The sequence below is a fragment of the Phoxinus phoxinus genome, assembly GCF_949152265.1.
Source record: "Phoxinus phoxinus genome assembly, chromosome: 9".
Classification (NCBI taxonomy): domain Eukaryota; kingdom Metazoa; phylum Chordata; class Actinopteri; order Cypriniformes; family Leuciscidae; genus Phoxinus; species Phoxinus phoxinus.
This window is the reverse complement of record NC_136884.1, coordinates 8,007,396-8,026,146: the sequence shown is the minus strand read 5'-3', so window position 1 is coordinate 8,026,146 and position 18,751 is coordinate 8,007,396. Positions and strand designations below refer to the sequence as shown.

The 18,751-nt window shown below is 37.7% G+C and overlaps 1 protein-coding gene across 1 annotated transcript in view; it reads left to right on the top strand.

The window, feature by feature from the left end:
- The window catches only part of btbd11a (BTB (POZ) domain containing 11a), a 120,901-nt gene that overhangs the window by 84,662 nt on the left and 17,488 nt on the right, over nt 1-18,751 (top strand). Inside the window, exons 3-4 of the mRNA XM_079622757.1 lie at nt 14,564-14,771; nt 17,942-18,094. Coding sequence (XP_079478883.1) covers nt 14,564-14,771; nt 17,942-18,094 — 361 coding nt within the window. The remainder of the gene's footprint in view (nt 1-14,563; nt 14,772-17,941; nt 18,095-18,751) is intronic.

Genomic DNA, 18,751 nt, shown 5'->3' with positions numbered 1-18,751 from the left:
ATGTCCTTATCACGGACCTATAACTATCAGTGTGGTGTATTGCAAAACAGTACTTGTTAGAATGTGACCAGCATTTTTTATGAGTATCCTGGCGTCTCTCAGTGTGAAACCATACGCCGCTGTGGTTAAATTAACTAGGAAACATTATACATTGTGGGCAGTTAACAATGAGGCCCAACCGTTACAGTCTTCACTGTCCTGAAGGCTAGTTATGTTATGGTACATATGTTGATAAAAAGTTTTGAAAAGAACAATTTTAAAAAAGTGTGTGTGTGTGTGTGTGTGTTTGTGTATATAGAAAGTGTGAGGTCTATTGATACTCTAAGTAAACAAGCACATAGCCTACTTTTTTTATAGTAAATGTCTCTGAGTTCACCTTCGCCTTCGAGCCCCCTGGCAAAAATCATCCATGGTATTTTAGCATATTTATTTCTCTCAAAAAATGTTCAGGATTCTTTTCTGTTTATATTCTTCTAGTGCACGGAAATTGTGAGAAGAAGCTCCTTTTACAATATGGCCATAATTCAGACATCTGTCTCTCCACACGCTCCAAGAATCCCCTTAAGAGTTCGGCCTGCACTGTGCTTTCTCATTGGTTAACTAAATTATTCCCATCTTAAGTTCAGTGCTGAAATCTAAAAATAAAATAAACTATCTAGTGTGGAATTCAAGGGGCAGATATATTCATCCATCTGTCTGTCTCTCTGTCCGTCCGTCCGTCCGTCCGTCTGTTTTTTTTTTTTTTTTTTTTTCGGACAAACAAAATTGTTGATGAAATTGTTCATTCATTCATTCATTCTTACTTTGCTTATCTTTGACATTCTTACTTTGCTAATCTTATTCTTTAAAAAACTAAAAAAAATCCGGAATTGAGCTGCTGCTTTCAATATTTGGGCTGAAATAAAATGATTTATTAGTTTCCTTTACCAGAGGCCTTTAGATTATACATGGAAAATTAGCAATTAAGGGATATTAATCAAACCACAATCTTGACTAGGCAAAGAGAAAACCCCTCACTGCTCTTGGCAGGATAACTTATAGCTTTAATAAGTCTAAATTGAAAAAAAAAAAAATTGATGGCTAATTTTAATATCAGACCTGCTGCTCATTCAGACTATTTTGTCTAATAATCATGCAGTACACTGGAGACTTTTTTGACCCATATTTTTCCTTCTGTGTAATTAAAATAAAGATTCCAATTAAACGTGGGTTTTGACTGATTTATCATCATGGAAATGAAATTGCATGAAAAAGTTTGTAAGACTTTTTATACATTTCTAAATTATAGCTGTTATATACAGTACATGAAAAGTTTCCTTTTTATCTAGCTAACACTTACATGACCCCTGCAGTTCTGATGATAATGACGTCCAGAGTTGGCAAGAGAAGTCAAATCAGCTCCATTTTAAATGAAGATGGTCCAATCAAAACCTTTTTCCTCCATCCTCTGATGTTTCCTGGTGGGCCTGAGCCATCCGGAAACACAAGTGCCACTTCAGCATCAGAGCAGCTGTAAAATGCTTAGCAAGTTTAGGGAATTCACACTACACCAATAGACTGCAACCAATGGCAACAGACGGTTTTGTCGGATTAGTTTTCAACGGTATTTATATATTGTGTTCAATCGGTATTTGTCGGGGCATGGAATGTCTGAGAAGTGACGTACTGTAATCTGGTGATTATCGACATTAGGTCGGTGTCTGTCAGTGCAGAGCAACTTTAGAGTAATTTTAAGTCATTTGAAAGTGAAAAAGGAAATTGAAAGTAGAAAGACATAGTGCGATTATTCAATTATGGACACATTTGACTACTTGAAATCGAGTTGATCTTCAAACTTAATGAATGTATGTTTCATCTAATGTTAAAAAATTTATATTATATATATATTATATATATATACATATATATACTGTATGTATCCTGTATATATTCAAGATGTTATATATACACTGCCGTGCAAAAGTTTTTTGGGTCGGTAATTTTTTTTATTGTTTTTGAAAAGTCACCATGGTCACCAAGGCTGGATTTATTTTGATCATCAATTCAGTACAAACAGTAATATTGTGAAATATTATTACAATTGAAATAACTGTTTGCTGTTAAAGACACTATCCTTCAGAAATCTCTCATGATAACCATGAAAACCATGATAAATTGTCTTTCAGGTTCTCCTAATTGAAGAACTGCCCACTGGTGTGAAAATTAAACCTTAGTGTTCTGTCACATTTTATATAGCTCTAGTTATAGAGATCTTAACTGGGATTTAAGCGATGCACTTCTTCTGTGAGAAATAAGGGAAATCGAACTGCTCCGGTTTTAACAAAGGACACACCACTTGCTCTTTAAACTGCTTAATAACTGTAGTTCAGCACAGAGAGTTAAGAAAACCCCAGAATTTTGTAAAAAGATGTGGGCGCTCAAATGTGGACTCTAGACAAATTTTTCTTTCTTTCTCTTTTAGGGCGCCATGTCCTTTAAACCTGACACGTCTATCATTTCTTCATCACTTATTAATGGTGCTTGCCTATAGGCAAAGCAACATTAGTGTTATCTTGCATACTTATTATTCTTCCACACAAAAGTTCGGCGCGTAACTCGCCCCGCACCGTTTGTCACAGACCCCTGAGTGAGGTGTCAAAACGACCGGCTCATTGAGGAGAGGTGTGCTATATCTTTTCTAAGCGATCGGGTGTACGATGTTCGCACAGCGGACGAAAAAGCGGCCCAAAAAGTCCCATTGACTTAACATTGCGGAATTTTCAGAAATTCAAATCCCAACTGTCATTTTTCACACACACAGACACAAAGGGCCTGACACCCCTGCATGTCTCCCCCTCTCTCTCCCTCAGAGGATTTATATTATCAAGCAGCCAATAAGTAATGGCCTAAAATCTTCATAGCCACACCATAGCAACCAGTTACAGCACCCTAGCAACCATAGGCTATAGGCACGAGGCCGCAGGCCTCGTGCACTCATTATAATGCAGTCGTTTAATAGAGATTTTAAATACTCTATAAAAACTCACTCATAGGCATGAGGCCGCAGGCCTCGTGCCTAACCTTAGCCCTAACCCCATAGTAACCACCCAGAACACCCTAGCAACTGCCTAGCAACCACCCAGAACACCCTAGAAACCACATAGCAACCACCCAGAACAGCCTAGCAACTGCCTAGCAACCACCTAGAATGGCCTAAAATCTTCATAGCCACACCATAGCAACCAGTTACAGCACCCTAGCAACCATAAGCTATAGGCACGAGGCCGCAGGCCTCGTGCACTCATTATAATGCAGTCGTTTAATAGAGATTTTAAATACTCGGCCGAGTGCCTAACCTTAGCCCTAACCCCATTGTAACCATCTGTGAAAACTACCAACCACCTAGTAACACCATAGCAACCAGTTACAGCACCCTAGCAACCATAGGCTATAGGCACGAGGCCACAGGCCTTAGCCCTAACCCCATAGTTACCATCTGTGGTGCCCTAGCAACCAACCAGAACACCCTAGCAACTGCCTAGCAACCGCCTAGCAACCACCCAGAACACCCTAGCAACCGTCTAGCAACCACCCAGAACACCCTAGCAACCGCCTAGCAACCACCCAATACACCCTAGCAACCGCCTAGCAACCACCCAGAACACCTCAGAACTCCCTAGTAACACCATAGCAACCACCCAAAATACCTTAGAACTCCCTAGCAACACCCTAGCAACCACCCAAAATACCTCAGAACTCCCTAGCAACCGCCTAGCAACCACCCAGAACACCCTAGCAACCACCCAGAACACCCTAGCAACTGCCTAGTAACCACCTAGAACACCCTAGCAACTGCCTAGCAACCACCCAAAACACCCTAGTAACCACCCAGAACACCCTAGCAACCAACCCAAAACATGAATAAGCCATACCTCAGCAGCAGAACATCGTACAGACATGGTTGTTGGCTCGTATGCAATCATGTACCACACTCTAGCAACCGAGTGGTGAGTTTTGCCACTGCAAGCACCATTCACATTTTCTTCTGGAAATGTACGTTCTAGTTATTGTAGGTATTCTAGGTATTAATGTAGGTATTTCTACCTGCTGAGCTACACAATTTCCTCTCTGAGGCCTTGACAGCAGACTGAAACATGGCTATTTGCTAAACACACACTCGCATACACAAACTTACGTGTACATTTAGACGTAAACAGCTCCTGCCAAATTGATCATCTCTCTGAAAGCCTTCGGTCTAAAGGGTGGATGCCCTGAACTTTACTTAATCCTCATTCAAGCATTTTGTCAGTGACCTATAGACGATCAAGCAACACAAAGAGAAAATGCCTACTGGATTCTTTGGTTTAGAAAACAGATCGTAGAACAGGAATTATGTAAAATGTGTCTCATCCTTTTTACAAACACTTTACAAGTACCCTACACATATTTCTAAAATCAAGCCACTGAAAACTACTTTAAAGAAATAAAAAATCTATCTATCTATCTATCTATCTATCTATCTATCTATCTATCTATCTATCTATCTATCTATCTATCTATCTATCTATCTATCTACTTTAAAGAAATAAAATGGTGTTTGAAGCTAGACGATCTAATTATCCTGACCCAATGAAATTTACTTCAAAGTTTTGTGGTTTTTAGTCTATGCGCATTTGCTTTGAGGTCATCTACATGCTGGCGTTGATTAAATCAATTTGAACAAATATATGCATTTCTCTTTCAGTAAAACTGAGCAAACATATTGATGACTCATCCTGCACTACACACATTTTTGTATGATCAAATGCTCCCTATAGTATGAAAATGCCCCTCCAATGAATACCGTCTGCATCCGACTAGCAATAAATAAATAATAGTTCATGGTCATCTAACTAAAATATATTCATTGTTAAAACAAAACTATTAATAAAATTATAATATCTTGCATTTTCAGTTTGATTCCAATTGCCTGCTTATAAATATATATTTAATGAAAGCCTTTTTGCTCCCAGTTATTTTAAGAGACTGTTTTATAGTGCATCTATGCCAATGGCCATTTGAACTCTTTCAAATGACCAGACAGACAAGGGCAAGTGAGTCATTTTCATCTGCACAAACTTCACAAACTGCAGCAACTCCAACGCTATCTCACGAGTGATTAAAAGGTGGCTAATTCGTACGAATTTGTACGACCTCACTCGTACGAATTGCCGTGAGATCGGGCTGGCAACTCCTGACCAGCCACTCTTTCTGCAAGTTGCCCACTGCTGACAGACAATGTGCAGCAATCACCTTTCAATAACCATAATTAAAAGGGCATTGTACTTTAATAATGGCGTGAAGAATTTATTCTAACTAGGTCACCTTATTAGCCTGCACCTTATACAGAGCATTGCTTGTGATGACATATGCAGATGATTCAATGGTGTAAACCTCCTGACAGTTAAAGTTTGACAACCCTCATGCTGTACAAGATAACTCAAACTCCACCAATATGGCACATAATTGTGTTTGATTATACCGTTATTAACTTTGCTTACATAAACAGCTGCTAATTAAGAATAATTGTCTGTAATAGTAAAATGAATAAGTGTTAGGTTACTTTTGGAACACATACTACATATCAAATTTCCATGCTAACACTTGTCCTAAACAGGTGTGACGCGTTAAAGCGAGTTTCTATCCTAATCAGCCATATTTTGTTGATCATTTTTCTATGGGCCATAAGTCCATTAAGCAATCACAGCCAAGCAGAAGATATTTAAAAAAGTTTCTTCGCACAGCAGTTTTGGTGTTCAGTGTGGACAGGCAAGCTTGTCGCTGGATCAGCATGTGTCAGCAGGGAAATGATATGCTTGAGTTTATGCATACATTTTGATGACAACATATACAGTACAGTATTAAATATGCATTTACCATATGTCTGAATATTGATATTATAAATGTGCACTTGAGCTGTGCCCCTTTCTAGAAAATGAGGTGAGCGCCTTCGAAATTTAATGGAAGCAAAAAGTCGTGCTGTCTCAATGGAAAAATATCCCATGAGCTGTGCAGCAGATTGCTTAGCAAGGTGCCTTTATTTCACGGTCAAAGGAAAACCCGGTAATTATACTGAGAGGGAGTAATTATAAAGGCTCCAGCACTATTTCCTGCTGCTTTCACTGTGGTAGTTAATACTGAGACACCTCCATTTGTCACGTTCATGGAGACAATCTCTTATGCAGAAATCCAGCTAGGACTTGCCTGAGATCTAATGGGAAGTTGTTGTCAATACGATAGCAATAGTTTTCAATACAGCATTTACATTTGTGTGTGGTTTAACTTTTACTGTACTTAATATACTTAAAAGAATAGTTCACTCAAAAATTATTTACTCACAATCATATTTTTTTTTCGAACTCATATGACTTAATTTTGTGCTGTGGAATACAAAAGAAGACATTTACATGTATTCATTTAGCTGACACTTTTGAGCATTTAACAGTGTGTAAATGAAGAACTCCCCTGAGCGTCTCATAGAGGTTTGTTGTATAAACTTTGCTAATGAGCATCCTCTTCAGACCAGACATATTAATACTTTAGTCTTGTCTCTCAGCACACAGCAGTGTTGATGAATACACATCTTCCATTATTTCCCACCCCCCCCCTTCGAAGATCAGTTCAGGTTTTATGAGATGAGTTGCTTTATCCAACATCTCAACACATTTCATCATAAAATTGTGATTTTGCGGTGTAAAGGTAAGCCAGGCTGCCACTCACTAATCCTGCTCTGGCTCCTCTGAAACCACTGCAAAGGTTTCCCTGTGGGAAATGTACCATCATATATGCATAAAACATGAGAACAGCTTAGAAAGCAACACCCCTGGCAGATGGAATCAGGGCTTAGGGTTGATTTAGGTTAAACAAAAAATTTACTTGAATCCATGTTACACTTTGTGGTTACTGTAGCCTATTTTGCATGTGTTTATATATGTGATTTAATGTAAATAATTAAAGATTATACAATAGTTTGTTCCAATCCACAAATTTAATATACTGTACAGTCCAACTGCCCTGGGACTTTTTACTGTTTGTGTCACTGTGCTTTTCTGTGTTTGTGCCTTCCAGGCAGATTGTCAGTAGTGCATTTGTTCATTAGTTTTCAGTGACTCTATCTGCAAGTTACATCGATTTGCCAGTTGGTAGTAGATGACTGTCATTAGTGAGTCAATGATTTATTCACGCAACAAATTTTTAAAATGTGTTTATTCAATTAGGAATAGAACAAGTGCCTATCTTTATGAATAAATAATGATTTGTACGCATATTTGTTAAACATGTTAATATATTATGAAGCGTAATTGAATCATTCATTTAATAAGCCATTCAATCATTCACTTACCGGTAATTTGTTGAAAAACACTGATTCATTCAGTAACAAAACAAGTGACGTCTTTATGAATGAGTCATTGAATCGTTCAGCTAATCAATTTGTCCAAAAAAACACGGATTCATTAAGGAACTAACAAGTGGCAATCTTTATGAATGAGTCATTGAATCTTTCACCTAATAAGCCAAGCAGTGAGTCTGCGTACATTTAAGTAAGTTATGAACCCTACGATTCATTCAGGAACGAAACAAGTGACTGTCTTCACGAATAAGTCATTGAATCAATCACCTAAACAATTCTTCAACCACGCGCAAAAGTTCTGTTGTGACTTTGTTCTGAACATTTTTTGGTGGTGGAGCAAAACTACATAAAGTAACTAATATTGTGTCTAAACTGTAAGTTACTCAATAGTAACGTCTTGTTTATTGAATTGTTGTATAAAAGCAAAACCATACTCCTGATTCTAGTGTAAATGTGCACAGACGGAATGACACAAACAGTTTGTTAAATTAAATTACAAGACTAGAACTGTTTTATAACTGTCATTAGTATACAGTAACTGCACTAAGAGTGTGTAGTTATGGTCTCCCAAGGGTGGTTATTTGTTATGGATGTCATGTTGTAAATGTACCCATAGATGAGACACTCTGTGCTTCTGGCCTCTGGGTGATGGATGTTGTGAGTCGCCTTTGTTAATGGCGACAAGTCCTCAGCTAGATGAATCATGGCCCGCAGTGATAGTTTGCTTTTATAATTCCGGTCCACACAGCCACATAAGGTGGATGAGGCAATAATCATTCTCTGGAGGATTCAGTATGACAGCCTCCAGAAAGCATATGCATACATAAACACACTGCATAATTTTGTTTGTGTGCGTGTGACTTTTAAATGAAGGCACCTATTTCAGTGACACATTTGCTGACTAGTCAGGCATAACCAGTGATTCACCGGCCTTGATCTCTTTCAGATTGCCTCGCTGATGGGTAGACCATTGTTTACTTTGACATTGAAACAAAATCAGAATCACTGATGGTGAGAGACCAATTTTTACCAATAAACAAAAACGAAATAGACTAAAAAAAGTAGAGAAATTTGCATAAAAACAAAAAAAAATTGCTATCCATATAATTGTTCCAGTTATAGTTCACTCGAAAATGATATAACTCACTCAAACCCGTATAACTTTCTTTATTCTGTGGATAAAAAAACACACAGAACCTGATGACGCAATTAGTGAGACAACAACAAACCGAAACTCCGGACGAGTCTTCTTGCATGTGTCCGTTTTTAACGCGTTTTTGACTGCCGTACAGTAGAACGTGAATGACAATTGAGATCCTACAGTATGACATGGCTGACAGCAGGGATCACGTCCGTACAGTCTGACAAGCAACAGTTGTAAAGGACTATTAGGAACCATACAGTGTGCAGCCAGCATAAGACATGAGCAATCAATAATCAGGGATTTGTTTTAATTATTTAAACATTTCTAGGCTATTTGTCATAAGGCCTTGGCGAGTTGTCTGTAAGGTGTCTCAATAAGGCTGATGAGATTATCTGACTCTGTAAATGCCATCAGTGAACACTCATGAAATAAACTTCAAAGGGGCCGTGCTTCTTTGACACTGAAAGGGCAGGAAAGAAGAGAAGGGGACACGCTCAGTCTTTCAGCTTTGGCTTTGTCCTTTGGCGTCTCTTTGAAGCTTCAGTTTGTGGTTCATCATTATTAGATTGCATCCTACTTGAGATTCAAATCATTGAAGGTCACTTTCACTGATGGTTTCCTGTCCATATTGAATGGTAATGTGTTTACTAAACCCACTTTACTTCCGAAATGTGACATATTTCAATATTAAAACAGGATGTTCAATAATATAAACCGGGATTAAATCTGTCAGAAATTGATTGGATCGTTAAACATAGTAGTTGAAAAGTAAGAGGGCTGGTGTATTGTCTTCTCCTTTAAGTAATTTGCATTGGGGAATGAAGGTTAGATCTTCAGTGTTCATTTTGCACTCGCTTACCCTTCAAAGATTCCCTCTTTCAATATTATGCAAAACTATACAGCAAGAAATACAAAAGTGGAGTATTATAGCTCAATATCGCACTTGGCTGAGTGGATGGGCTCGCAGGGCATCTCTGCGGCATCATATTCGACGGGGGCGTGATCCGTTCCTCATAATTACACCTCCTACTTCAGCATCTGCTGAAGAGAGAAGAGAGAGGGAGTTCCTCCGAGTCATTCTTCATGATTAATGCAGGTGTGCCTGTGAGGCCTTTTGGGAACGACCGGAGAATAATTACTGCAAAGTATAAAGACGTGAGCAAGCCTCCGCTCTCTCGCCTCTTCTGACACCCTCCAAGCTACACCAGCCGCCAAAGAGCTATTAGACTAGAGAAGGCCATGTAGAGGATTTATCATTTGGGCTGCCTGTTTCTCTATAGCAAGAGAAGATGGAAGTAAAGGGGAATTTGTGGATCTATAATTGGAGCAATTTCAAAGCTGAATCACGCCCAAAAGGCTTGGGTTGAAAAAACAGGAGCCTCTGTTGGATCCTGGTAAAGAGAATGTATCTCCTTCCAGGAGAATGAGGTGTCTGACTTGCCTGGATGTGTGTGGCAACTTTGCCATCTATCAGCATGTGTTTTGGAGCCTGCTGTGTGTCGATTATTATAGCGTAAACTAGATTTGAACATTTTCTGAAGACATTAGCTGCACCCCAATTCAAAGGCTGCAGCATTCGAAGGCAGATTGCGTCACAGCAGCGCGACGAAGGCTGTCCCAATTCGAAGTTCCTTTGAATGCAGCCTAAATGTAAAACATGAAGGATACAACAGATGGATCCTTCGCGGCCTATAGCCTACCCCAGAATTCATTGCGTGCTGGAGATGACAGGATTTATGTTTTAGAGAGAGAAATTGGCGCATTACACTTTTACGTAAATGCAAGTGTTGGGTTTCAACTCAAATATCTATGATACAAATGAAAAAAGTAAAATTACAAAGCGGTTCAAATGATGACTTGTATCTTACCAAGATGCAATTTCTAGATTATACTCTTTTTGTTATGTACAGTAATGGACCACGATGAATATATTTATAAAGGTTGTGAACCCTTTTTTTTTGTTTTAGCTGTAGTTTTACTTTCAGTTTGTCCTTTTCATTTAGTTTAGTTTTTTACTCTGTTAATATTTAATAGTAATTAGTTTGTTTATAGTTTCAGTTTTTATTTCAGTTTTAGTATTATTGTGCTGCTGGTGTTAGTGCGTTCAGTGATATCATTTAAATATTTGTATTGAATAACTAACTTTTGTTTTTAACTTTGCAAGAAGTTTTAACTTTAAATTTACCTTTTACAATTAGGTCATTTTTGCAGCATTTTTTAACCTTTGTTAATGTTATGTTAATAAAAATGTTCATGGCATGTTATATATTAATATTTAAAAATTGCATTCGTTTTTCAGATAACAAAAGTGTTTTTGTTTAGGTTTCATTTTAGTTTTTGATAACCATAATTACACTGATTCTAACTTATATAGACTCGATACTGTATATACACCAGAGAAGATTAATAGAAAAACGAATTTACAATTTTCCTCTCCATTTGTAGTGCAGCTTTAATGATTAGATTTAATCATGATGTAAGTCTCTCCATGGTCGGCCAATTGTTTTTTAGTATTTTGACAGAACAGTCATATTTTGTGCTGACGCCATAAGTTGCCTTCTGCAGAAAGGTCAGCGGCTGTAAAGCTCAGCAGCGGTGAGAATGAATGGTATGCAGAGGTCTTTTACACTCCTCTGGTCCGCAGCTGTGCTCCTCACACACCCATGAGCTCCAGAGGTGATTCACAGGTCACACTTTAGCTGAGCCAAACTCTCACTGAGAGCAAGGGGGGGAAAAGGTGAACAAAATTTTTTTTGCGATAAAACAAAAATCCGCAGACCCCCTGCAGCACAACGCCAGACCCCCTGTTGAGCATCTAACATGTTACTTGTTATTTTCCATGAAACGGAATAACATAATTAGTTGTTTTTTAAATGACAACACAATAATGCAGTATTTTTCTAGAGATTTGGTGTGCTCTTTGAATTACAAAGATTTGAATTCTGCCCTGGCTGCTTTTCCGCTGATGTTTGAGCTTCTCGTCTTCCTTGTGCAGCTCCAAGTCAGTGATATTTTACCTTAAAGCAGCAGAAGCCAAAATAGAATCTGGTTCAGGCAAAATGTACAATGTTAACACTAACTCCCAGGGTGTACAGTGGTCACACTGGAATCAAATCTTTTGTCATTCTTGCTGAGAGAGTTGTTCCCTTTTGCACGGATCGGTGCTGAATAACAACAGCGGCTCGGCTGCATAGTAGCTGCCACTTCCCTCCTGCCTCACACACACACCGGTACAATCTAGAGAAGGCAAGCTTCAAGTGAATGGTGCTTGGCAGAACTTGAAAGACATGTTTCAGACCATCTGGACAGGTGATGAAATGTGCAGTGGAACATGCCAGTCTCCTGATCATGTTTTTTTAGCAGTTTTTCATACAAGGCTTGAGAGAGTGATTTTATATTCATTCGCATCTTACTCTCAAACTGTGTACTTACAATATGTTCGAAAAGGAGCGGGATGAAGCAGAAGCTAAGAGTAAGAGTACAATGAAAGTATAAAAAGAATTATGTTCTATATTGTTACTTTTTTATGGACAGTAATGCGTTAAAGTTTGCATGAAGCAAGTTGATTAAAGATTACGAGGGCACATGAATTTTTAAAAGAATGTAATGATGTAGATGGATAAATCATTTATAATAAATACTGCAATATTCCATAAAAAGATCATGGTGACTTTTGTAGTACTTTTTCTCACCATAGGGTGAAGTGTTTTGTGTGGTATTTGTCCATTGGAAGTATGAGATTGATTTATTTATTTTTGATGTAAATAAAATTTTACAATTGTATGTATTTATGTATTTAATTATTTTGTGCAAACAAATTTCATAGTAAGTTTATATAGGCTATCCAAAATATAAAATATATCCATCATGCTCACATATAGGCCTACAGCAGCTCCAATGTTGTACACCTTAAATACAATATATTTACATTTTTCCAAGACTAAAAAGGGAGATATTATCAATTGTATTTGTCAATAAATATATTTTTTATACAAAAATATATTAGCATTATATTTATTAATATTATTTAAATAAATGTACATAAATGTGTTATGTAATGTGTTACTTTACTAATTACTTGGAAAAAAATTATTGATTATATAAGTAACCTCCAACTCTGCTCTCAAATATTTACTGTAACTTCCACACACAAAAAAAGCTTTTAGAGACTATTCAAAATCTGTGCCTGATTGCCTTCTTTAAACCAGCTCTCCTCTATATAATTTGAATGAGGGCTGTATTTGGAAAGAGTAGATTTGCCTTGATAAAGTAGGCTTTCCTTTTGATAATTCACAAGGGCATTTTAGAGTAGCACGTGTGTGTGTGTGTGTGTGTGTGTGTGTGTGTGTGTGTGTGTGTGTGTGTGTGTGTGTGTGTGTGTGTGTGTGTGTGTGTGTGTGTGTGTGTGTGTGTGTGTGTGTGTGTGTGTGCTTGTTTATGTGACTTATGAGGACACAAATTTGTATAATGACATGCGTATTACAACTTAAACGTGGTCTTTGAGGACATTTCATGAGTCCTCGTAATTCAAATAGGTTAAAAAACATAAAAAACAATGTTTTATTAAAAATGTGGTCTTCCTGACATCACACCATCTTCCTGTGATGGGTAGGTTTAGGGATAGGGCCGTGTAAGGGGATAGAATATACAGTTTGTACCGTATAAAAACCATTACGCCTCTGGAGAGTCCTCACAGTTGCACCAATGTGTGTGTGTGTGTGTGTGTGTGTGTGTGTGTGTGTGTGTGTGTGTGTGTGTGTGTGTGTGTGTGTGTGTGTGTGTGTGTGTGTGTGCGCGTGTGTGTGTGTGTGTGTGTGTGTGTGTGTGTGTGTGTGTGTGTGTGTGTGTGTGTGTGTGTGTGTGTGTGTGCGTGCGCGTGTGTGAGCTTCATGCTTTTTTTTTTGAAAAAAAAGAAGGAGAAAGAGCTGCTGAGAAAGAGCTTTCACCAGCTGCTGCCATAGTGCTTCATCCAATAAGATTAAGAAAGCAGCACACACACACACACACACACATAGACATGTTAACAACTTAAGGTTTAAAACAGTGTGCAGACTTCCTCTTGCTCGCTTTCTCAGTAATTGCGGTGTGTGTGTTTATGTATGTGAATGTGTGTGGATGTTGTTCTTTATGAACCAATTAAATTTTCCTTGGTTTTGCCAAGAAGACTCAGTGATTCATCCAAGATAATTTGATCAGTAAAGTTTATAATTTGTGTGTTTATATGAATAAATAATAGGTCCCAATGACTAATAATTCTGGACAAGTGTTCTGATGTGGTCAAACTTTTTTTTTTTTTAAATAACAGGTGTTTCTAACAGGTGTTTTGTTTATAATTTATGTTATCATTATTTATGTTTTTTGTGTGTATATATGTGTTGTGTGTGTATGTATATTCAATAAGTTATATTAAATTGTTTATATGTTGTTATTTTTTTTCTTATATTCAATATATAACATATATTGTTATATACAATAGCATATATTAGCTTAACACAATCCTTGTTTTTATGTCTACCAAGTGTATTTTTTTTTTTTGTCTATTTTATAACTTATTCATGATTCATGATTTCTTTGTGAAAACGTTTGCACACAGTTGCACACCATTTCAGGCACTTTTGGCCACTTTAAAAGTGCCTGGAAGTGAGTTTTGATATCTAAGGACTGTATATTTTCTGGCTCTTCTTTTTTTTGTTGGAATCGGTCTAAATTGTAGCTTTTGTCAGTTTAAGGTTTAATACAAATATTGTGACATTTTGACAAGTTTCCTTACCATAATATGAGCGATATCTCATGTAACCCCTGCACCAGATGTGGCTGAGAAAGGGAAAAGGTTGTCATCCTGTAGCTGTCATTTCCTCCTTTAATGAATGTCTACCTGTCAAATGTGCCACTGTCTGTGCCTTTTGTGCATGTGGTGATGTACGAGGCCTCTAGTTTTATGTCAAAGACAGTGTAAAAGCTTTATTTGATGTGAAGCTGCAATCTTAAGGAAGTCTTTGTTAAAGGACATTCCCATACACTCAACCGCATGTCTTTACTGCCCCCTGTAGGTGACCTGGTGTCTCGTGCCATGCATCAACTTCAGCCTCTGCACATCATGAACCCCAGCAATGGAACGCCCGTACACGAGAACCGCACCGGCACCGTGCACTGGGAACCGGAAGCCCTCTACACGCTCTGCTACTTCATGCACTGTCCTCAGATGGAGTGGGAAAACCCGAATGTTGAACCCTCAAAGATTACCCTGCATACTGAGAGGTATAGAGTCTGTTGTGCACTAGCACCATGTTTGTCACAATAATAGAGTAGCACAGGATGTCATGTAGAGTTTATGTAGGTACATCAATCTAATATTTTATTTGTGGTGTTTGCTAATACAAGCGTCACTGCTATAATTACTGGGTAATTATAATAATTATAAGAGTATTATCTAGGCTTTTGCAGCCACCCAAAACACCCAAAGCAACTGCATAAAACACCTCAGCAATGTTATACAACATCGAGCGATCTGGTACATGATGGTGGCAACATTTTCTCCAGATGACCTTTAGGACTATTGACACAGTCATGGCTCAGGGAAGGCAAGGAGAACGGGATTTACACTTCATCTTGAATCTCCAGATGCAATGTTTTAGCACAATGAAGATACAGAACGCTGGACTCCTGTTGGAGGAGAGCGTTAATGGATTGTTATGGAGTTATGTTCAGCATCCGCTGCATCTTGATAAATCCATCAGGACATCTCTTCTCAGGCTGCCCCACATCACTCAGATGTGATAAAAAGCCCCCTTCCAAGGACCCTGTGGGACGCCCATGCAATGCTCGACAGAATCAGGAAGCTGTCTGCTTCCCCAGAGAGGGTCTGCTCTATTTTATTTCATTTCTTTCTTGGCCTCTCACAGAAGAATGAGAGAGTGGAGGAAGAAAGAGAGAGTGAGAGATAAGAGAATGACAGAAAAAATAAAATAGATGGTAGGTGAGGACAGGAATAATGAATAGAGATGGAGAAAGAAAACAAGAGATCAGAGGGAAGGGGCGTCTGGAGGTGTTCAGGGCTGTGGCTTTAGATCGCAGGCTTCGGTCCAGTGGACTTTTGTTGATGTGCTCAGTGACATTTCATCAACCTTTCAACATTCCTACTGTAGAAGAAGAATACACCAAGGGCACGGACACTCATATACACACTGTAATTATCACCCTGTTTTCGCCCACATACTGTACTGCATAATTTCCAACATGAAAGTTCTGGGAAATATACTTGCTGGAAACGTCTATCCTAGATCTTGAAGACAGTTAATTGAAATTTTAAACAAGGAATCGTTCTCAGTTTGCCTAAAGCTCTGGTGTCATCTGTACTGTAAAATAAGTAAGGTTAAGATTAGGTGGTTATGTGGAGGAGCAAAATTTGATAATTCTGAGAATATTGCGATATCCAACTTTTTATTTTATTTTATTATTTTAGTTAATAGTAAATATTGTTTTGCAGAAGTCATGAAAAGTTGCATTTTCAGTTGAATTTGGGGAAACCACCTGAAACATTTGAGCTATTTCAATTACTTTTATTTGATTTGTCCATTGCAAACAGCTGAAAATCTGTAAATTTGGCCAATAGACCTGATTTGCAATGAACAAATCAAATCAAAGTAATTGAAATAGCTCAAATGTTTCAGGTGGTTTCCCCAAATTCAACTGAAAATGCAACTTTTCATGACTTCTGCAGTCTCAAAATAATAGTCTTATAATAGCTTCTTGACAAAAAATATCTTATTTGAAACAGGAAGAATTTATAAATATAAAATATAAATATAATATATATCTTTTTCATGGGGATTTTTCTTTAAAAAAATGAAATAAATATATAATATATATATACATACAGTATATACATTTATATATATAGTACACATTGCAACAATAAAATATATTGTATATTTATTTAATAGAGATTATTCTTTAAAAAAAAATGTATTTAAAAAAAAAAGTATTTTTTTCTTACATTTTTTATGTCATCTTTTTATTACACCTTAGATTAAAGTGCCAAGCTTCCATAAATCAATGGAATATATCTCGGCAAAATATTTATGAAGACTTTGGCATTTTTCAAGAGACCCTGAAGTTATTTTGATAAGAAAAATCCCTTCCTTTCCAAAGTGCAAAAAAATAATAATCTTATTTTCCAACCAGATGTGGCTTCACTTTTAAACTCCAGTCCAGACTGGAATGAGAACCACGTCCTTTTCCTACAAACATTTCTTCAAAGGGAGGGGAGCGGAGAAGCACATTATTCAGGCAGAAGAGAAACAGAGAAGGGTTTGCGGTTTGTTTTGGCAAATTCCTGGCAAGCTTTCTTGCGGTGGGTAGGTGTCCGGGGAGGAAGAGTTAGGATTGTGCAAAGCTAGCTGTTAGATGCAGGTCACAAGCAGCCCAATTATATGAAGATAGATGGTTCAAGGTGAAGCTTGATGGTTTTGTTCCCAATATTTTTTATTTAAGTCCAAGTGCGTGCAATAACAACTCGAAAGAAAATTCTCTAATTTGGAAACTATGATAACATGTTTTGTCCCACACATTGCATGTGTTTTAGCACAAAGGGGTGTGTGAAACAACTTTGACACAAAGACGAACAGATAATGTTGTGAGGGTGGACAAAACCGGTGAAGTCATTGTTTTTTCATACTTGAAAGCCATAAACTAAGCCCATTTCAACAAACTGTGTGCATTTCTCATATAGTCATATTATATAGCTGTCGCCATTATTTAATGTTGATCCACAACAACCTGACAAGACTCTAAACTCAGTTAAATAATCTGAATATGCTCATCGGAAATGCTTGTAGCATATTTTCAACACAAAGAATTTCTTGGTCATGATTATTGTGACTCACTGCAGTTGAGTCAGCTTCCTCATGTTCCTCAAACTTTGCCCTGTAAAAAAATAGTTTTGAATCATATATATGTAAAAGTGATGTTTGGCACATTGAGAAAGTGTAATGGAAGCACATTTACAGCCTTTTAATTATATATTTTTTAATTCAAATTTGTCTGTTGGAACGAGAGTGTTTTGATGAGCAGCTTGAGTCTCAAATTTTATTTTTCTGACTGAAAACTTGTCAGTTTGGTAACAGGTCTTTCATATTCCGCCACACTAATTAGATGAGGCTTAGTGCTGGTAATTAGTAGAAACTGTAATCCCACCAGAGAGCTTATGATTACTTCTTTAAAGTATCCGGAAATTGCAAAGGTGATAAAAGAAACAAACATACGCTGACAGTCAAAGGTTTGGACGCACTGGACTGAATTTGTTTCTTATGATCTTAAAAACCTTTTGATCTGAATGTTTAATTCTCTGCTTAAATACTAGGAATGAAGTTTGTTGACAAAATAAATTTATATCTTATATCAAACATATCTTTCTTCTGCCCCTGCAGGCCGTTCCTGGTCCTGCCTCCACTGATGGAATGGATCCGGGTGGCCGTGGCGCACACAGAACACCGCCGAAGCTTCTCTGTGGACAGCGATGATGTACGTCAGGCAGCCCGACTGCTGTTACCCGGGGTGGACTGTGAGCCGCGGCAGCTAAAGTAGGTTTGGAAGGCAACGTCACTTCCATACATGCACAAAAACATGGTCGGCATCCACTCTATGCATGTAGAATACCTTTATTAACAGGTAGTCATTAATTAAAGGACAGAAGGACACATAGTGTTTGTGTGCATCATCTGAATTGCACAGAGTATTGTTAACTTCTTGTGTGTATTTAGTTTCCTAGTGACGGGCTCTGAAGTGCAATGTAAATGGCTTTTTCCATGGACATAGTTATTTTGAGGAGCACCTTAACAGATGCCGGTAAACCTGGCAAACAAATGTTTCATGTCAGGGCTTCTTTTTCCATGGCAACAATCCTTTAAAGTGAAAGCTGGCTAAATTAATTACCATCTCTTCGAGTGTGTGTGTGTGTGTGTGTGTGTGTGTGTGTGTGTGTGTGTGTGTGTGTGTGTGTGTGTGCGTGTGTGTGCGTGTGTGCGTGCATGCGTGCGTGCGTGCGTGCGTGCGTGCGTGTGTTGTCTGTCTTCTGAGCCTATACAGTTTCTTGAAAAGAAAATTGTTTTATGAAAGAAATAAAAATATATTACATTATTATAAATAAAATATTTTATAATCATAAGATTTTTTATATATAATAATATATATATATAATGCATTATATACATTATCAATACATATATCACAGTTATATC